The sequence below is a fragment of the Tripterygium wilfordii genome, chromosome 18 (assembly GCF_013401445.1).
Source record: "Tripterygium wilfordii isolate XIE 37 chromosome 18, ASM1340144v1, whole genome shotgun sequence".
NCBI classification, from domain to species: domain Eukaryota; kingdom Viridiplantae; phylum Streptophyta; class Magnoliopsida; order Celastrales; family Celastraceae; genus Tripterygium; species Tripterygium wilfordii.
Window position 1 is genome coordinate 7,605,712 of NC_052249.1, and position 19,106 is coordinate 7,624,817.

At 38.1% G+C, this 19,106-nt stretch overlaps 1 protein-coding gene and 1 pseudogene across 1 annotated transcript; one reads left to right on the forward strand and one right to left on the reverse strand.

Moving 5' to 3' along the window:
• The first annotated feature begins 7,768 nt into the window (after positions 1–7,768).
• LOC119984230 lies at positions 7,769–18,596 on the forward strand (annotated as a pseudogene).
• On the reverse strand, positions 14,219–16,167 carry LOC119984231 (SRSF protein kinase 2-like). The gene is made up of 2 exons (XM_038828077.1): positions 15,764–16,167; positions 14,219–15,448 (listed from the first exon to the last, which is right to left on the reverse strand). Exon 2 carries the CDS (start codon positions 15,446–15,448, stop codon positions 14,705–14,707), a length of 744 nt encoding a protein of 247 aa, XP_038684005.1. The 5' UTR covers positions 15,764–16,167; the 3' UTR covers positions 14,219–14,704.
• Positions 18,597–19,106: the final 510 nt, after the last annotated feature.

The window sequence follows — 19,106 nt, forward strand, 5'->3', positions numbered from 1 at the left end:
TTGTTAACTCTACTATTACTGTGAATTGTATAACTTGTTTGGAGAAATGAAATTCTTGCTAGTTGCTTTAAAAACAATGTAGCAATAATTATGGTGTGCTGTACTGTAGCAATAATTAGAGTCGAACTATGGTTGAATCACTTAACCCAACCAGACTCTATCTCCGATCCTATATATAGGATCAACCTCTGTAAATTATGATCATAAGTAAGTAAGAAAGCCCCCTAAGTGGTATCGGTACCACTTAGGGGGCTTTCTTACTTACTTATGATCATAATTTACAGAGGTTGATCCTATATATAGGATCGGAGATAGAGTCTGGTTGGGTTAAGTGATTCAACCATAGTTCGACTCTAATTATTGCTACAGTACAGCACACCATAATTATTGCTACAGTACAACACACCATAATTATTGCTACAGCACACCATAATTATTTTACACATGTTATTTTACATCCATCACTTCAGGGATACCCCTAAGAGATCCAGAACTGCTACGCGCCCTTAAAGTCCAAGTTCAGATCACTGGTGCTCCTCAATTGTCTTCCACCTATGTTGGTACTCTTCATTACCAGATGGTCTATCGAGTTCAGAATCATGCCTTTGATCTGCAAACTCCTACTGCTACAGAAGACGCTCTGTTGATTTCTGTAGATTCTTCGGGTGCTCCTAATAATACTATCATTCCTAAGCAACTCTCTCGCGAAAAGCTTAAGGAACTTTTACCCACCACTTGGACTACCAATTATGAAACTTCGTTTCAACAAGATACTCCTTTGCAGTCTACTGATCCCAAGTTTACTAGGAAAAAAGATGGCTCTGTTGAAATTTCTTTTCCTACACCGACCATAGCTACCGCTCCTGTTTTCCCAACTATTGCTGTAATTGAACCCTCTTTACCCATTGCTGCTTTTGATGGTTCTGGTCGGCAAGTTTATGCTTATAAGGATCCAGTCTCTTCTCACTGTTACTGGGATCTTGATTGCACTTGTAATGATTGCCTTCTAGGAGATTTTGAAGACGAATACTTTCAAAGGCATGCTCGTACAAAGAAAAAGAAGCACAAGCGCAGCTCTCAAGCTCGAGTCCAGCAACGATATTTGGATGGAGATCCAGAAGTCGACTTACTTGGTGAATCTTCTGGTGCTTTCGATTACTATGTCACATATCCTCGAAAGTCTCCAGTTACACCATGTTGGGTCTAAATTAACCTTACTAGCAAGTGTACTAGTCGGCGACTACAGCACAATGATAAGCAAGGGTCGAATCCACAAGGACGGTGTTATATCTAATCCAAATGTATATTTGTATGTACGTATGGACAATGCAAACAAAAGTAAAGTTCAACTCAAGATTGTTTGGTTGGGTAATTAAACTAAGACAAGCAAATAGCAAAGTGTTTTTGGTATTTTCTTAGAATAAAGATGCAACTAATGCAAATGAGATGAGTTAACGAATAAGAGATGAACACCAAGGCTTCGGAATCCCCCTTGGGAAATGACTTGCAATGACATAAATTCACACACATATTTGCTAATTCGGGCATAACGAATCCGTACCTAAGTCGGTTTTAGCGCACTTAAGCCAAATCTCCCTAAAATCGATTACTAGCCATCTTATTGGTCTAGGTCGGATATTCCTAAATACATTCTAGCCATCTTATTGGTCTAAACATCCATAGGAATTCATGAAGTTCTATGGAGATTAGGATTCATACAAATTGTCACCTAATTAAAGGGAGACACATTCATAATCAAGTGTTTCAAGAAGCATAATCTACTTGACATATTATTGTCTAAGCAAATTCTCCAAACAATTTCATCCAAAAACCTTAAAGTGTTGGCCAAACACCACAAGCATGAAGAAATTGCAATCAAACATAGAAACACAAGATTTATACCTAAATCAACTCATATATATGTGAATCAAGTCATAAACAAAATCATCAAACCCAAGGCTTCAACCTAGCCTTGGCAAAGAGGTTTAGTTACACATAATGAGAGAAAAACACAAGAGGAGAGATGAGAAAATCATGAATAAACCCAATTAGTTGAGTAAATCCAAGTTGAGCTGAAGAATCTCTCCTCCTAGCTCCAAGAATCACCTTCCCCCTCTGGTTTCGCTCTCCAGAAAATCAGTTTTTGGTCAAAAGTCCCCCTGCGGCTCGGGCAATTCGCGAATTAAAACATCCCAGAAAATTGCTTTTTGCGCCTAGGCGTGTTGAATTCATGCCTAGACGTACCACGCCTAGGCGCACGACTAGGCTCACGCCTAGGCGCAATCCTAGGCGTGGTATATATTTTCAATCATCTTCACGTCAAATGCTCTCTGGACTGGGCGTGCATAAATGATTCTGGGCGTGCACAATGGTGCGCCTAGGCGCGAACACGCCTAGACGCACGCCTAGGCGCGTTACGCCTAGTCCCACAATTCAAATGACCATAACTTCTCCATATGACCTTCGATTTGCCTGATTTTAGCTTCTACGGAAAGCTTGAGATGTCTCGTTTCCAATGCCTTTTATTTCACGCGATTCCAATAACATGACAGAAAGTTATGACTATTTGAACATACGAAGGTCGGTGGATATTTCCTTCAATTCAGCCCATTTTCCGTCGCTTTTCATCCAAACCGCAATCAACCTATCAAAATACAAATCAACACATAAATACACTCATTATTTATCAAAAGAAAGCTTAAGAGGGGGATATTTCTACCAAAAACAATAGGTATTATCATACCTATCACACCACCGGTTTCAGCCTCTCCGTGCTATATGTTTGACCCAGGCTCAGATGCTTATAATTCTACCTTTCCAGCCTTGGAAACATATACCACCCCAACTAATCGGGCTAAACATTCTTGGAAGATCTCTAAAGATTCAACTCTTAAGCCTGATGGTTCTCTTAAGCAGCCTCTTTCAGCTGCTGAAGCCACTCTAAACTGGCTATCAGATAATGCTGTTGCTCAGAACAAGTTACTCCTTAAGATTGCTGATTCTCAACAAGCAGTTCAAAATACTGTTCAGCAGCATTCATCTCTCATTCAGCCTCTCAAACGAAAAATTGAGTCTTTGCATCATGAACTCCTGGCGATGGCATCACAAGGCTTTCTTGGTTCTTCCCTAATCCTTTCAGAAAAACAAAAAACCAAAAATTTCCTTGAAAAACAATTGCAAGATCTGGAACGTCAAGCTCAGTCTAGACTCCTTCATGACTCTTACCATACCATGCCACTTCATGCTTTTAACCCTCCTAATTACCATCCACATGCTTTTGACATTCCTAGTTCTAGCCCTCTTCCTTTCAATAGCTCCTCTTACCTTTATCCTCCCAAACCTCCTAAACCATCCCCTTTGACTCCACTTCCTCAACCTGAACGTTCTCAACCACAACCTTCCCAACACCATCCTTCCACTTCAAATCCAATCCTCACTTTGCTTGAAACTCTTATTCAAGCTCCTGTTTCTGATATTTCCATGGTTAAACCCGAAGATCCTTCTACTTCTCAACCAGCTCATCCACCAGATCCTCCACCTGATCATCCACCTGATCATCCTCTTACACCTCCTCCTGAGGTTCCCCCTGAACCATATTTCTCTGAACCTGAGAGTCTTCCACCTCCACCACAACCACATGTCTCAGTCTCTTTTTCATCCTCTTCTATTCATCATTTTACTCTTGATGATATTCCTCCTAGCAAATGGAAAGAACGCCTTGATGAACTTTTTGCCTGGTGTGTTACTCAACTTCAATCTCCCCATGAAGACACCGGCACTGTCATTAATAAGGCTACTACTCGTTTTACGGGTCGATTACTAGAATGGTGGAATTCTCTTGGTCCATATCGACAACTCCAGGCACGGGCTCTGTCGTTAGATCAGTTCATGACAGCTATTTATAATGAGTTCACTGGTACGTTTGAACATCACGTTGAACAAGCTCGAGAAGAATTTTTCAAACTGAAATGTTGCTCTTTTCAACGTGCTGATCTTGAGAAACATTACAATTGTGTCTCCAAACGGTATTATATTCTCAATGGAGTAGATGATACCAATCTCAAACAAGCTTTCCTGAACTCCTTACCTGAACCTTTGGGTAATGAAGTTACTAAGCTTATTGATACTAAACGGACTTCTTTGGCAAGTCTTTCTCTTGGGGAATTATGGAGACATACTCTCATGGCGCTTGATCGTCTTTGTAATCAGCAATATTTCTTGCATAAGCTGAAACAGACGAAGCTACTTCTTGGCACATCTTGTGAGCGCACTGATCTTAAGATTAAATGCGGCAAGTCAAATTGTCAGTGTTCTCTTCCTAAGAAAAGTTGGAAGAAATTCCGATCTACCTTCAGATCTTCCAAAAAGTTTGCTCGTCCCTTTAATCGACGATGGAAGTTTCTTCGTTGTCGACAACGGACTTCTGGTTATACTAAAAGCAACAAATGCTTTGTGTGCAAGCGTCCTGGCCATTTTGCTCCCAATTTTCCTCAAAAGACTAAACGAGCTCAACTGATCCAGCAAATGACCTATCACTGTGTTGATTATCAACCTGATAATGATGATATTGAGTCCTTGTACTCTTTGGTTGATGATCCTACTGATGCTCAACTTGCTCTTCAGTATGACCTTTCTAATGATTCAGAAGAAGATTTCTCTGACTCTTCTGAATCTGATCTTTATATGCTTTCAGTCCCTCCTTCTGTCCTTTCTACTTCTCCTCTTCCCTATGCACAAATACATCTTATTCCTGAACAATATTCAACTCCTATCCCTCTTATTGCTTTCTTTGACACTGGTGCTGCTGTCTCTATTCTCAACCCTACACTTCTTCCCAAATCCTTTTGGACTCTTTGTTCTCGCACCTTTACTGTTGCTAATGGTGAAAAGTTTACTATCAATCTTCTTAGTAAAACGGTTCACCTTCGTATATTCCCTTCTCTCACTCTTAGACATCAATTTCTTGGTTCTACACTTCCTGGCAAAGATTGTCTCCTTGGAATTGATCTTTTACATCAGCTTCTTCAAAAAGTTCGATGGCGTGCCACTAGTCTTTCTTATAAGTCTTTCTTCCTTCCCTGGTCTTCTATTCCTAATCTTTATCTAGCACAACTGTTTCAACCTCTTCACGATCAACTCACACAAAAACTTTGTGCTACCAGTCATTCTGAGTTTGCTCGTAAACATCCTTTCCCTCTTTGGAAGAATCCTGATTTCTTTATTTCTTTACCATTCAAAAGAAATGAAGATGTCAATCCTACTAAAGCTAGTCATAGAGGCATGTCCCCAGAACATTATGCTCTTGCTCTCTCCGAACTTGATCAGCTTCTTTTTGAAGGTCTTATCGAGCCTACCCTCTCTCCTTGGGCTTGTGAGGCTTTCTATGTAAATAATCATGCTGAACAAATTCGTGGGAAAATACGTCTTGTCATCAACTACCAACCTCTAAATCATTTCCTTGCTGATGACAAATTCCCTCTTCCAAACAAACAGCTTTGGTTTTCTCGAATTACTCATGCTACCCTGTTTTCAAAGTTTGAACTTAAAGCAGGATTCTAGCAATTAGGAATCGTTCATTCTGATCGCCCTAAAACTGCTTTTTGCATTCCAGACAAACATTTCCAATGGACTGTTCTCCCTTTTGGTCTTAAAAATGCTCCCTCAGTTTTTCAAAAAACTCTCACACGGATTTTCGCCCCTCTTGCGGATTCCGCTCTTGTTTATATTGACGATATTTTGCTGTTTTCTACAGGACAGGAACAACATGTAGCTCTTCTTCAATAATTCTTCAACATTGTCAATAGTCATGGCATTATGCTTTCTGAAAAGAAAATGATGCTTGCCCAAGAATCATGTTGATTTCTAGGCCTCACCTTCACCAAAGGATCTTATGCGCTGCAACCTCATTTGGCTACTCAACTTCTGAGATTTTCTGATGGTCCTTTCACAAAGACAGAACTTCAACAATTTCTTGGCTTGGTCAATTATATGTCAGACTTTCTTCCTCGGATTGCTCAACATCTCAGACTTCTTCATCCTCTGCTCAAGAAAGATGCTCCTCCATGGAATTCTACTCATTCAGCTGCTGTTCAAGCTATCAAACTTTATGCTCACAATCTTCCCGCTCTCAAGATTCCTACATCTGGCACAAGAATTCTCCAAACTGATGCTAGTGATGAATATTGGGCGGCTATTCTTTTTGAAAAAGATTCTACTGCGACTCGCCATGTTTGCGAGTACAAGTATGGTCCTTTCAAGCCATCTGAACTCCATTATCATTCCACTTGGAAAGAGGTCTTAGCTGTGAAAAGAGGCATTGGAAAGTTTCAGTTTCATTTGCTTGGTCACAAGTTTCTTGTTGAAATGGACATGTCTGCTTTCCCTAATATCCTCAAATTCAAAGGGAAACAACTTCCTCATGCTCAGTTACTTCGATGGAATTCTTGGTTTGCCCAATTTTCCTTTGAAGTTAAACATATCAAAGGTAAGTCCAATGTCTTGGCCGATATTTTCTCCCGTAATCCTTCTCTTTCTTCTATCCTTCCTATTATTCCTTTCATAGGAATGTTTTCACCATCTTCTTCGTCTTCCTCCTTTCACACTACCTATACTGTTGATCCTCAAGCTATCCTTTCTGAAGTCTCTTATGAGATAGCCTCTCACATCTTTTCTCTTGTTACCAAACCTCGTGCTTTTTCTTACTATCAAGCTTTTCTTAAAATTTCTACTCGTCATCATGGATACACTCTCTCTGGTTGTCTTCATGATCCTCATTTTCCCTTTCTTAATCTCTGGCAGTTTAAAGACTATTATTATGTTCCTCCTCCACTTCTTATCGCTCTTTCTTACCTTCTTCAGCTTTACCACATAGGATTCCAATTCTCTGTTGGCAATCTTCGTTCTTATCTTAATCTCTGTCTCACCCATTATCCTTACTTTCCTACTAATATTAACTGTACAAACCTCTCTCTTTTCCTCTCTTGGTTTCAACCTTTATCTCAATGGGTCACCTTTTTTGATACGTATAAACTAGGTTTTATACGTCTAGCTCTTTTCCGTCCTCTCTCTCTCTCTCTAGATCCCAACTCTTCTGGTTATCTGGCTACTTATCTTCCCCAGGTCACTATTCTTGACTTTGATACCTGGCCTATTGATGTTGGCACTACTGAAGATATCACTGTTGATATTCCCTGCTGTAGAGATCATAATTACATGCAACGCTTCAGGCCACGCATATGTGATCTTAATGGATATCGTCCAGCTCAGATTCCTGTTGAAATTTGGCGACAACCTTATGTCAGTCCTTTTGCTGAAGAGATTGAATCAAATCTTTTTGACTAGAATGAAACTTTTCAAGCTGACACTGACTGGGCAACTAGTCGCATTCAAGAACAACGTTGGCCCCCTTAATTCCTCCTGTCTCTTAAAGTTGTTACTGAAGTGATGGATGTAAAATAACATGTGTAGCAATAATTATGGTGTGCTTTACTGTAGCAATAATTATGGTGTTAGAGAATTAAATTAATTAGGAAGTAATGGCATTATTCTTAATTAATCCCACCTACACATATTATATTAGTAATTTTTCTTTTACACGTCAGTAAGTGTGAACAAAAAGATAAGACCAAAACCTAATTACGAGTTCAGTATTTAAACCCTATTTGTTTATTACATATCCACCATTCCAAACAACAAACCCGGCCATTGGTTCTCACATTCGCGACGGATTTAGCTTCCAGCTCCTCCCCTTGCGTACAGGTCCATAAATTCTATCGTGTACCCATAACTGTTAGATTTTTTCTCTTGCTTTTCTACATCGTGTTCTTCGTTGCTGATTCGTCGATTTTAGTTATCTCCATTGTTTGTTTGTGGAAGCCCTAGTTTTATTGGATCTATCACCACTAAAGCTGGGGTACTTTTTTCTCATGCCTATCAATTTAGGGTCTTGTAATGTGTGTGCGATTCTTTTACGAAGCTATTATATATATATATATATGACGAAAAAATTTGTTAATTAGTTTGCATTTGAAATTAAACATATAGAGTGAACTTGACGATTCATAGCTTTTGATAATTTTTCGTGTTTTTTTGGGAAAATTATTCATAGTTGTGAGTAATATGTAAATGTTGAAGGTAGTAGTAGCTGTAAGAATGTCTCCTGATGACTTGAAGTGGTAGGTTTCAGGGTTTGAACGACAATATCATTGGTCATTCTTTGATAACTAGTTAGGTTTGAAATCACAACCTAAACTAATTACTGATGATTACTCATTGATAACAGATGGGTAATTTTTATCGGCCATTATTCATACCTGTGTTGTTTCAACACCTTGTGTCTGTTTTTATGAGACTTACTGTTACTGAACATTCATGTTTTTCAATAACGATATTTTGTTTGACAGAGTACCGCAATGCATGTGTTCTGGTCATTGTGTCTGACTGTTTGTTATATTTCCATATAAACCTGCATGAATTTTTGAGTCTGAGGGGATCCTTATATGGAAATTTGTCCGTAGACTGCTTCTGCTTCTTTGTTCTTGACTTTATGGCACATAGGAATCTTGTTTTTCTCATTTTTATTCAATGGTGGGATTGATAAATAATACATGTAATACAGTTTATACTTGTGCGTTTGGGGCAGTAGTAATTATTGCTTAAATTAAAGCTATGCATTATAGGTTTACATGATGGAAACAGCCTCCCTGCTTGTTACCATTTTTTGTTTTTAGTTCAACATAGTGACAACTGACAAAATAACCTATTTAAAATATTAAAGTTTTATGGACTTGAGTTACTTTTATATGAGCATCATTGTCTTGTTCGTTGAGCTATTGTTTCACTTGGGCGAAAAGATGAGCTTGAACTAAGTAAATTGACAATTGTTGAAATTGCATCATTATGTTTAACGTTTGATAAGTTTATTACTGATTTTATTTTCCAGTCAACTTTATCGTAACGGGGCTATTTAGATTTAAGTCGATAACCATACGTCTGTTAGACTAATAAATATGAACACTTGATGTTTACACAGCTATTGACTTCATTGGTACCTTTTTTTCCGATGATCCTAATACTCAGTACTACATGGACATGATGTAAATATGACTGAGTAATGTTATTTGATGAAGAGAAGTATAATCTCTTATTTGTCTTTTTTTTTAATATTTAATAGAGAAGTGCATATCGGTAATTTTCTTATCATATCTTTTAAAGATAAGAAATTAATGATATGCACTTTTCTATAGGTTGTGTATGCTTTTCTCATATGGTATGATGATATATTGGAAATCTGTTGTTAACCTTTGAGAGAGGTTCCACGTCATTGTACGAAAACATTTTATAGCTAAAATCCCTTGTCATACAGAGCAATGACAAATTATTCTATGACTTTGGTATCTTTATATTTCGTAGACATACTCATGTGGACATGTCTTGAAAATGGAATAATAAATTTAAAAATCAATGTCAAATTAGTCCAAGGATTTAGCCAACATGGTAGACTGGTAGTGCAGATGAGAGTGACAGATTTGTAGTTTACCATTGAGGGTTTGATTGGCATACCATAAACACAGATAGTCCAAGTAATTTAACTGATACTGAATGGCCTATTGCATGTCAATTTGAGAGTACTTGTACTTTTTTTTTCTATGTGAACTGGTGTTTGTTTCTACCTCAGCTGCTTAGTGTTTTTTTGTTCAAAAGACATATATGCAATACCACATATTAGTTTGTATGGGGTTAAGGTTTGGAAAGTATGAAACAGTCTTGTTGAATTGATGATCTCTTTTCGGTGCTATAAAATTTTCTTGTAGTATTTTTTTTTCCAATTTGTGCCCATGTTTGAGAATTTAACAAAGATTAATTAATTTATTTCCTTATCCTCCAAAAATTACATAGGATGATTCATGTTTCATCTTAAAACTAGTTTTCTATACAATGTAGTGGTGTATAAAATATAGGTTAACAACTCCCATGCACAAGGCTCCCACAGTGGGCGGAGTTAGGGACAAGCAGGATGTATGCAGCTCTTACCCACACTTAATATGTGAAGAGACTCTTTCTAAGAATTGAACCTGTGAGGCTGTGACCTCTAGTGTATACAATATTCCTTGGATAAAATATCTGTGTTTAAAGTTTCTTAATTTTGGTATTTGGGGTTAAGTATGTAAAACAAGCTATCACATTGGTGTCAAAATTCGTAAGTGGGGATTCATTTATTAGGCAAGCACTCGCTGTGTACGCATGCACTCAGAATGTTGGTTGTGATAGTGTCAATGCTCTCTTAAGTGATTTTGTTGAATTAGTTTATAACCATTCTTTGGGATGGACTGAAATCAATGAATGACCCTAAAAACTCTTAAAGAAATGCCACTGTGATTCATAGTGGATAGTTTGGTGAACAACTACATTGATTTGAAAAGCTTTGTTCTTTTTCTCAATTACTATTAGCTAGTGAAGTGCATGGTCATGAACTTATTTGTTCACTTATTATCACCATCAAGTTGTTGTGTTAATGAAAACTGGTTACAATCTAAAACTTAAGGATGTTAACTGTTAGCTAGTTTTACTGTTTTAACAAATGTGAAGTGCATGGTCATGAACATACTTGTTCACTTCATCACCATCAAGTTGTTATGTTAAAGAAAACTGGTTGCAATCTAAAACTTAGGAATGTTAACCATGAAACTTGTATGAAGTTTTTCTTTCATTTCATCTTTCTTGCATTTTTGGAATTTTTTTTGGTTATATGATAAATATGCTTAACTATAAAAACTGTGTGCTAACTGAGCATTTCTGCCTCGGATGAGTTAGATGGTTCTCCATGGAAGACATGTTCCGATTGAAGAATCGTATATTTGTGTGTATACATGGTATGCTTCGGGGTCCGCTGAATTGTGAGGGTGTGGGCGACATTTCATTACATGTTGGAATTTGGCATTTTTATGGAAGGGTTAAGATAGAAGTCTGAAGTGGAAAAAATGGAGATAATTGTTGGGTGTGTGATTGGTGTTGACAGGGTAGTTGCAGGAACTGTGTTGGTGGTGGCAGTGGTGTGTTTAGTGATCTTCAGTGGTTGACGTGAGGCTTTGAACATAAGTTCACGAAACAGGAGCTAGAGCATGAGCAGTGGTAGGAGCCGAAGTAGGAGCAAGAGCAGGAGCCGGAGCTAGAGCCCACGAGATCACAAGATACAAACTCGGCGCTATTCCTCTAGTGATGCGCCTTATAAGAGAGAGTCACAGCGTGGTTCCAGGTTATATGGTTTTCGAGTATCTTTGCTTCTATATTGTTTTGTTTATATCAGAATGCGCATTGCTGGTAGAAAGTAGAATAACATAAGGACTAAGGAGTGAGAAAATTGTGGTTTTCATTTATATTAAAATGACACAAGCTCTCCCATATGTATTTTCTCAATGAGCTCCTTTGCTAGATTTGTCCATCGGGATTTGTTCAGGTTTTCAAATTTATTGTTTTGTTTTTTAGTTCGTCATCAAGCCGTTACAAGTTATGCATATCATATTTTATAACCTAAAATTGCTCATCTGTATCCCTTTTCTTTTTGTTGGGTATAGCGAGCATATGCACGTTAATGCATTTCCCTAGGACGATTTGACCATAAAAAGCAATACCTAATTGATGTTCTTTTGCATCGGATAATTCCTGGTAAATTCTGCCACTCCTCGAGGCAAGACATAAATTTATATAATGCGAAACATAATTCCTTTGGGTTTTTAATGATTTTTCCCCCTTCCTCACTGCTACTTGCTATGACGAGATTCATGTTTGCTCTTTTGCGAGCACAGACAGCCTGTCATGAATAACCTTTGAAGATTCATTTTTTGTTAAAATTGTGAGGATATCTCCTTAGCATGAGTTCTGTACAGAATTTACTGGAAAGATCATTATCTACTCCATTATAAATTCTATTTGTTACTTTCACCCTCTAGAATTCGACTTGGGTGCTTTTTGACCAAGAAATTTGTTGTTGATGCAGGGTTGCATTTTAGTTTAGTTTCATGCTGACAGTTAAATTTTTACCTTTTATCTGCATTATTCTCAGACTATTAGTGGTGTCCACTGGACCGGGTTTGGCCAGACCCGGTTTTTTTAAACAAAGTGTTGACCCGACCTATAACCCTGTTAAGGGGTACCGGGTCTCGAGTTACAGGGTTTTTCGGGCCGGGTCTCGGGTAACCCGATAACTTAACAGGCTCAAATGGCCAATGCAATACAAGAATAAGATAACAAGGCCCCCTTAACAGGCCCATTCCAAAATGCTGAAGTGAATCCTGCAAGCTGCATTGCTGAAGTGAATCTGTGCATGTCAATAACATGTCATTGCCCACTTGAACTTGCATTTGCAATTTTGCATAGCATATAAAGTTATAAACAATTAACATGAACTTGTAACTAATTACTAATTATAACAGTATAGGCGGCACATACACAACCAATAGCCACACTATTACTACATTCCAAGATCTTAAACTAAATAGACACAACTATTCTTCCTTCAAAATACAAAATCCCACCACAAATATTCAAACCCATAAAGAAATCTGTCTTAAAAATAAAACAACTTAACCAGTTTGAATTGAATCTGTCTTGAAAATACAATAAATATAGTGGAGTAGGCATAGTCCAGATATGAAAGAAACAACTTTGACTGCAAACAGAGAGTTCCTACTTGATATTACCTGCAGCAATATCAGCAATATCAGTATATCACCAACTTTAAACTACAAACAGAACCATGCTAGTGATGTCATGGTTTATCAACAAAAAAAAATTACAGAGTTCCAAGAAAAATATGAATTCATTACCTGCAGCTGCAGCTTGTACTTTGCAATTTGCAGCACCATGCCACTGCCATCTGCAAACATAAATGGCTATACTCTACATAAGTTAGTTTAAAAACTTGTTAAAGTCATTAGATAGTGAACATAGAATACTAGTCCAAACATGAAATGAAGCATACCATGTCATGCCTTCAACCTTTCCCAACATTACGAACACTTGCACTTGAGGAGTCTATAATAGCATTAGTAGCTCCCGATCCACAATCTAATTCTGTGAAAAATGGATAAACTTTTTTAAAGTAAGTTACTTTAGCAAATGGAGAAAAATGGATCAGTTACTTCAGAGTTCAGCCAGTATTACAAAAAAGTTAATAAGACAAATAAGTGCATAAACTTTTTTAAATATTTTCTAATTACCTTCTTCAGCAACCCTCTCCAATTCTTCAGCAGCATCATCATCATCAAGAATCATATCATCAGCTTCAATTGAAATAACATTTTTCAGCCAACTTTGTGTGCATAAGAGTGTTTCAACAGTTCTTGGCATCAAAGAATTACGACGATCTGTAATCACATGACCACCCGTGCTAAAAGCAGATTCTGAAGCGACAGTAGACGAGGGGATAGAAAATATATCACGTGCAACTGATGCAAGAATAGGAAATCTGCCCTCCATCACTTTCCAAAAATTTAGTAGATCAAATCCATCTGTTGGTGTCTCGCGATCATCTGCCAAATACTTATCTACCTTTGATCTAGATAGAGAAGTAGCATATTCACTTCTATCACAAACTATATCCCACATATTCGTTACCTTAGGGTTAGAGTGAGGAGGGATTTGTATTACTACTTTGGGATGATTGTGCAGCAAGTGTTTGTGATTGTGGAGCTTCTAAAGATGAACGGTATTCCTCATATAAGTCATCCAATAACTTTTTTGTCCCCTCAAATATTTCTGCACTAGTTGTTGTATCAAATGTTATCTGTAAGCCTTTTTTGAAAACATCCAACTTACTCCTTGGATCAAGCACTAAAGCAACATAAACTAGCATATTGACATTTGAAAGATTACCAAAATATTGATCATACTTCGCAGTCATATCTACTGCCACTTGAGAAACTACTTTGTACGGGTTCGTCCGAGCTTGGTTCAAATGATCTTGGATAGCTTTAAATTGAAAGAAGTAATTATTCACAGTGACATAAGTACTACCATATAAGGCTGTAGTGGCATCATAGAAAGGCTTCAAAAAGGGGACTAGCTTCCTAGCATTCTCCCAATCATTGAAACTAGGAGTTCCAATAATCTTTGTAGTGAGAAAAGAGCCACGGCAACCTAAATCTTTATGGTATAGGTGGTCAAATACTAGCTCATACTTCACAGCAACTTCCAACATCAAATACGTGGAGTTCCATACTTCCATCGCGTCGCCACATCAAGACACAAAGATTTGGTAATTGCAACTTTAATATGATTGGCACATTCCAAGAACTTGGATTGTCTCTTAGGAGATGATTTCACATACTTCACCGCATTCCTAATTTTTTCAATTGAGTCAACACACTTTTGTAGGCCGTGCCTCACAATTAGATTCAAGATATGAGCAAAGCACCTAACATGGAGATAATTGCCACCCAACACATGTTTAGACCCATATTTCTTCATCCAATCTACCACACCATCATTTGAAGATGCATTATCAACTATCATGCACATAATTTTCTCTATCCGCCACTCTTTAGTAACCTTCTCTAATTGCTTACCAATGCCCTCACCTCTATGGTCCTCAACCATAGAAAAACTGATAATCCTCTTGTGCAAAACCCAACTTTTGTCAATAAAATGAGCTGTTATACACATGTAGCTTGTATTGTTAGAAGAGGTCCACATATCAGTGGTGAGACTAACTCGGCCAATGGAACCTCTTAGACTCTTTCATCTTCAGCTTCTGAGCATTGTACAATTTGAAAACATGTCTAGCAACTGTTTGCCGTGATGGCACATCAAATCGAGGCTCCATGGATTTGCATAACTGTTTGAATTTGGGGCTTTTAACAATCATGAATGGGAGTTCATCACAAATTATCCACTCAATCAAACTGTCCTGAATTGCAATAGCATCAAATTTGTGAAGCCTTATCTCATTGATTGGGCTTGTACCATCCCCATCCCCATCCCCATTGTGAGATATTGCGTAGTTATCCATGGGATCTTTCTTGGCCTGCAAAACTTTGCACCTTTTGATATGGGCTTTCAAATTCTTCGTGCCATGTTTATTGCTATCTGCCATGTATTTTGCCCCACAATGTTTGCACATTGCTTGTGTTTCTTCCCCTTCATTTTCTGTTCTCGTGAAATAACCCCAAGCTTCTGATATGTCCTTTCTTTTTTTAGATTTAGTAGCTGTTGCATTAGATGTGACAGTAGATGGATGAGTCGAAGCCCCAATATCCTCAGCAGAACTTTCAGATTGCGAATATTCCACTTCTATTGTTGGTGTAGGTGGAGGACATGTTTCAATTGGTGGAGGTGGTAGAAGTGGAACCATAGGTGGAGGACCTGGAGGTACTGGTGGAGGTGGTGGAACCACAGGTGGAGGTATAGGTGGTAGAGGATTCGGAAGAGTTCTTCTTTTGGTTCTTGCCATCTACATTAAGATTCACAGTAGGCACAATACGCAATATAAGACATAATCTGAATCACAGACTTCACAGTTCACAGTAGGTAATTAGACATACACAAATTACACAGATTACTCATTACAGTATTAAAGATATAGGCAAATCCACAAATGACAGTTGCAATGCATACGAATTTGTAGATTACAGTCATACTCATACACTCAAGTCTCAAGATAACATTAACACTCAAGAAGAAGTCAAGATAACACAATAAATACGCACTGTGAAGAGTGTGACAGATTGACAGTGCGACTTTGTCAGAGTGCAAGTTTGCGAGATACCTTCGAGTGCGAGTCAGCGACAACGAGATGCCAATCGCTTACCGGCGAGAACGATAGTCGACGATGTACTTGGTTCTCTGTTGGTGCCGACGTGAGACGGTGAGTGAGTGTCTAAGTGAGAGGCTGAGGCGGTGAGGCCTGAGAGCATCAGAGCAAGAGAGTGAAGAGACAGAGACAATCAGGAAGTGACCTAGGTTTTTCATTTTTGTCAATTTGTGCAAAATTGATTTCTTAATTCAGTTAATTGTTAGTTTGTTACAGTTAATTGATATTAGTTAATACTTAATAGGTAATGATAATTCATATTATTCATATAATATATATACTATCTATAAAACTAAAATTAGTACCTTAATTAAATAACATTTCGGGTTATCGGATGACCCGATAACCCGAAAATGCAAAATAATTGGACCTAAGACCCGACCTTGTTAATAGATTAACGGGTCGGCTATGGCCCGGTCCGGTAACAATTATTTCGGGTTGACCCGATAAGGGCCGGGTCTCCGGGTCGGGCCGGGTTTATGTGCCCGGTGGACACCCCTATAGACTATCTACAGCTGTATATGATGTGCAATTTGATGCATGGAATATGTGTTGAGAGACCTTGTGTCAGGAGGACAGGCCTGGAAGTTCAAGTAAACTTTTTTGGCTAATGAGATGTACTCTTATTTTCAACAAATAGCCTTGTGGATGATCCAAAAAATATCTCTATACTTAATTAGTTATAGTGGGACATTGCCTCAGGGGGACAGGTCCAGGAGTTCAAATTTTTATTTGGGACTGAAAACGATCTCTTATAGTTATTGGTTGAGAGCTTGTGATAGGAGAAGCATGGGTGTGTTTCATGGGTAGTTCTTCGGATTGTTTTGCCAAGACAATAAAGGCAGAAGACAGACATTAGCAAAACCCTTTGAAATAGGTTAAACATGACCTCATTTTATATTTTACCATATTTGTTAACTGGCAGCAGAAACTGATAAACTCTTTTAATTCAGCATAATATAAGGTATTATGCTAGAACAATTTTGATGAACCAAAAAGAACAGAACTTTAGAATGGGGTTGTTCATGTTTTTGAGCGAAAATGAACTTTGTTACGGGGCACCAAGGGAGTGCTGCCTTGAATTACAAGTCAAAGAGACTGAGAGAGCAAAAACTGAAATTAAGAAACGTCAAATTGTTCTGGAACATTGCATGAGCTACATCATAATGAAAAGAAAACCAGAGTTTCGAAGTGCTGAACTGTTCTTCTAGAACTCTTACTAGCTGAGTCTCTGAACCTTTGGAAGTGCTGAACTCTTACTATCACAATGAAAAGAAAACCAGAGTTTCGAAGTGCTGAACTGTTCTTCTAGAACTCTTACTAGCTGAGTCTCTGAACCTTTGGAGATGCTCTTACTTCTTCCTAGCCTTCTGCATGTTACCAAAGGAACCATAAAGATCAGCCGCTCTTTTTGCCTTGTTGATGTGCAAAGCTATCCAAATTTTTAGTTCTTCTTCTAGAGACCTAGGGATCAATTTTTTCACTAGCTTTATGGAAATGAAAACTGCAGAAACATTTTAAAGGTGTTTATTGCTTTCAATTGCCCAGAACAAAGAAAGTATCCCTAGTTTCTAATGTAAAAACAGTCAAAACAATTCTGAAAAACTGGAGCCAAAAATTAAATTTTCTGCTGTACCTCGTGTAATGTATCTTTATACATTCCTCTAAAACTCTGATTATCATTGGGATATTTTTGTAGCTTTGTTCTTGGAGTCATTGGTTTCGAGAAACAATGATTAAACATGGAATGATGATTATGAAGGATGAAAAGAACGAGGATGAAAGGGTGTGACAGTTGTGAAATATTAATAAAAACACCTTTGATAGTTTGATTTATCTTCTTTGAATTGTTTCTATGTATGATGCTTGCTAAGATTTGTGGTTTACATGTCCAGCCAAAACAAACTGTGCAACAACTGCAAGAGGCTTGGTCATTTTGCAAAGGATTGTCGGAATGAGGCAGTTTGTTACAATTGTGACCTTCCAGGGTAATGATTGTTTTTGTAGTCGAATGTATTGTGATTTGTTTGTAGTGTTGTTCGTGTGCATTTCGGAAGCATTTCAGTCATGCTTCTAACACTTTTTTTGCAGGCATCTTGCATCAGAGTGCACCACCCCGACGCGGTGTTGGAATTGTTGAGAGCTGGGGCATCAGGCCAGTAGGTGTCCCAATGAGGGCGTTTGCCATTCATGTGGCAAGAGTGGGCATCGTGCCAGAGACTGCACAAATACTGAGCTGAGCCATCAGGAAACTTGAGACTCTGCAACAATTGCTTTAAGCCTGGGCATATTGCTGCTGACTGCACAAATGATAAAGCATGCAAAAATTGCAGGAAATCTGGTCACATTGCACGCGAATGTCAGAATGATCCTGTTTGCAACTTGTGCAATATTTCTGGGCATCTAGCTAGGAATTGCCCAAAGGGTGATCTTTCCACAAGGGGTAGTGGGGGTAGATATGTTGGTTACAGAGATGTGGTGGTTTGCAGGAACTGTAACCAGGTTGGCCACATGAGCAGGGACTGCATGGGAACCATTGCTATGGTCATTTGTCACAACTATGGTGGTAGGGGCCATATGGCATATGAATGCCCATCAGGGAGGCCGGCCGACTGCGGATACCGTCGGTTCTAAGGTCTTTGTATCGCTTTACAGATTTCGGTTCTTCATAAATAGGTCATTTTACTGTCTTAAAAGCCCTACATCTTATGCTGATTACAATAATGTTTTGTATTGGATTTTTGGGTTCTGTCCCATTAGTGTCAATTCTTAACTCTACTTTGTTCAATTTTTGGTGTCAATTCTTAACTCTACTTTGCTCAATTTTTGGTGGATTGATCTAGTTCAAGATGTCTTTGTTATCGAAATCGATTTGTTCTACCATGTTTTGCGTCAACTAGGGATTCACAAACTTTACTCGGCTTCACCCATTTACACAATTGCATCTATCTGTAGAACTTGCCTGTCATGTGTATGTGCTGAGGCTGCAAATGATATCTAGGTATCAACCTAATGTGAGCATAGTATGCATCAACATTCTGGACTCCTAGTCAACTACTTCATCATTAAATGTTTGGAAAAGCAAAAATCCTCATTCATCTGGATGGGAGGGTTCTAATTTTTGGCTCTAATTTCTTCTCAAAAATCATGTTAAATCATGATTTTTGTTTTTGAAAATGCAATATTAGAGTTTAGGAGTTAAGATTTAGTGTTTAATGTTTAGAGCTTAGGATTTAGAATTTAGAACTAGGGTTCAGGTTTTAAGATTTAGGATATAGGATTTAGGGGGTTTGGCTTT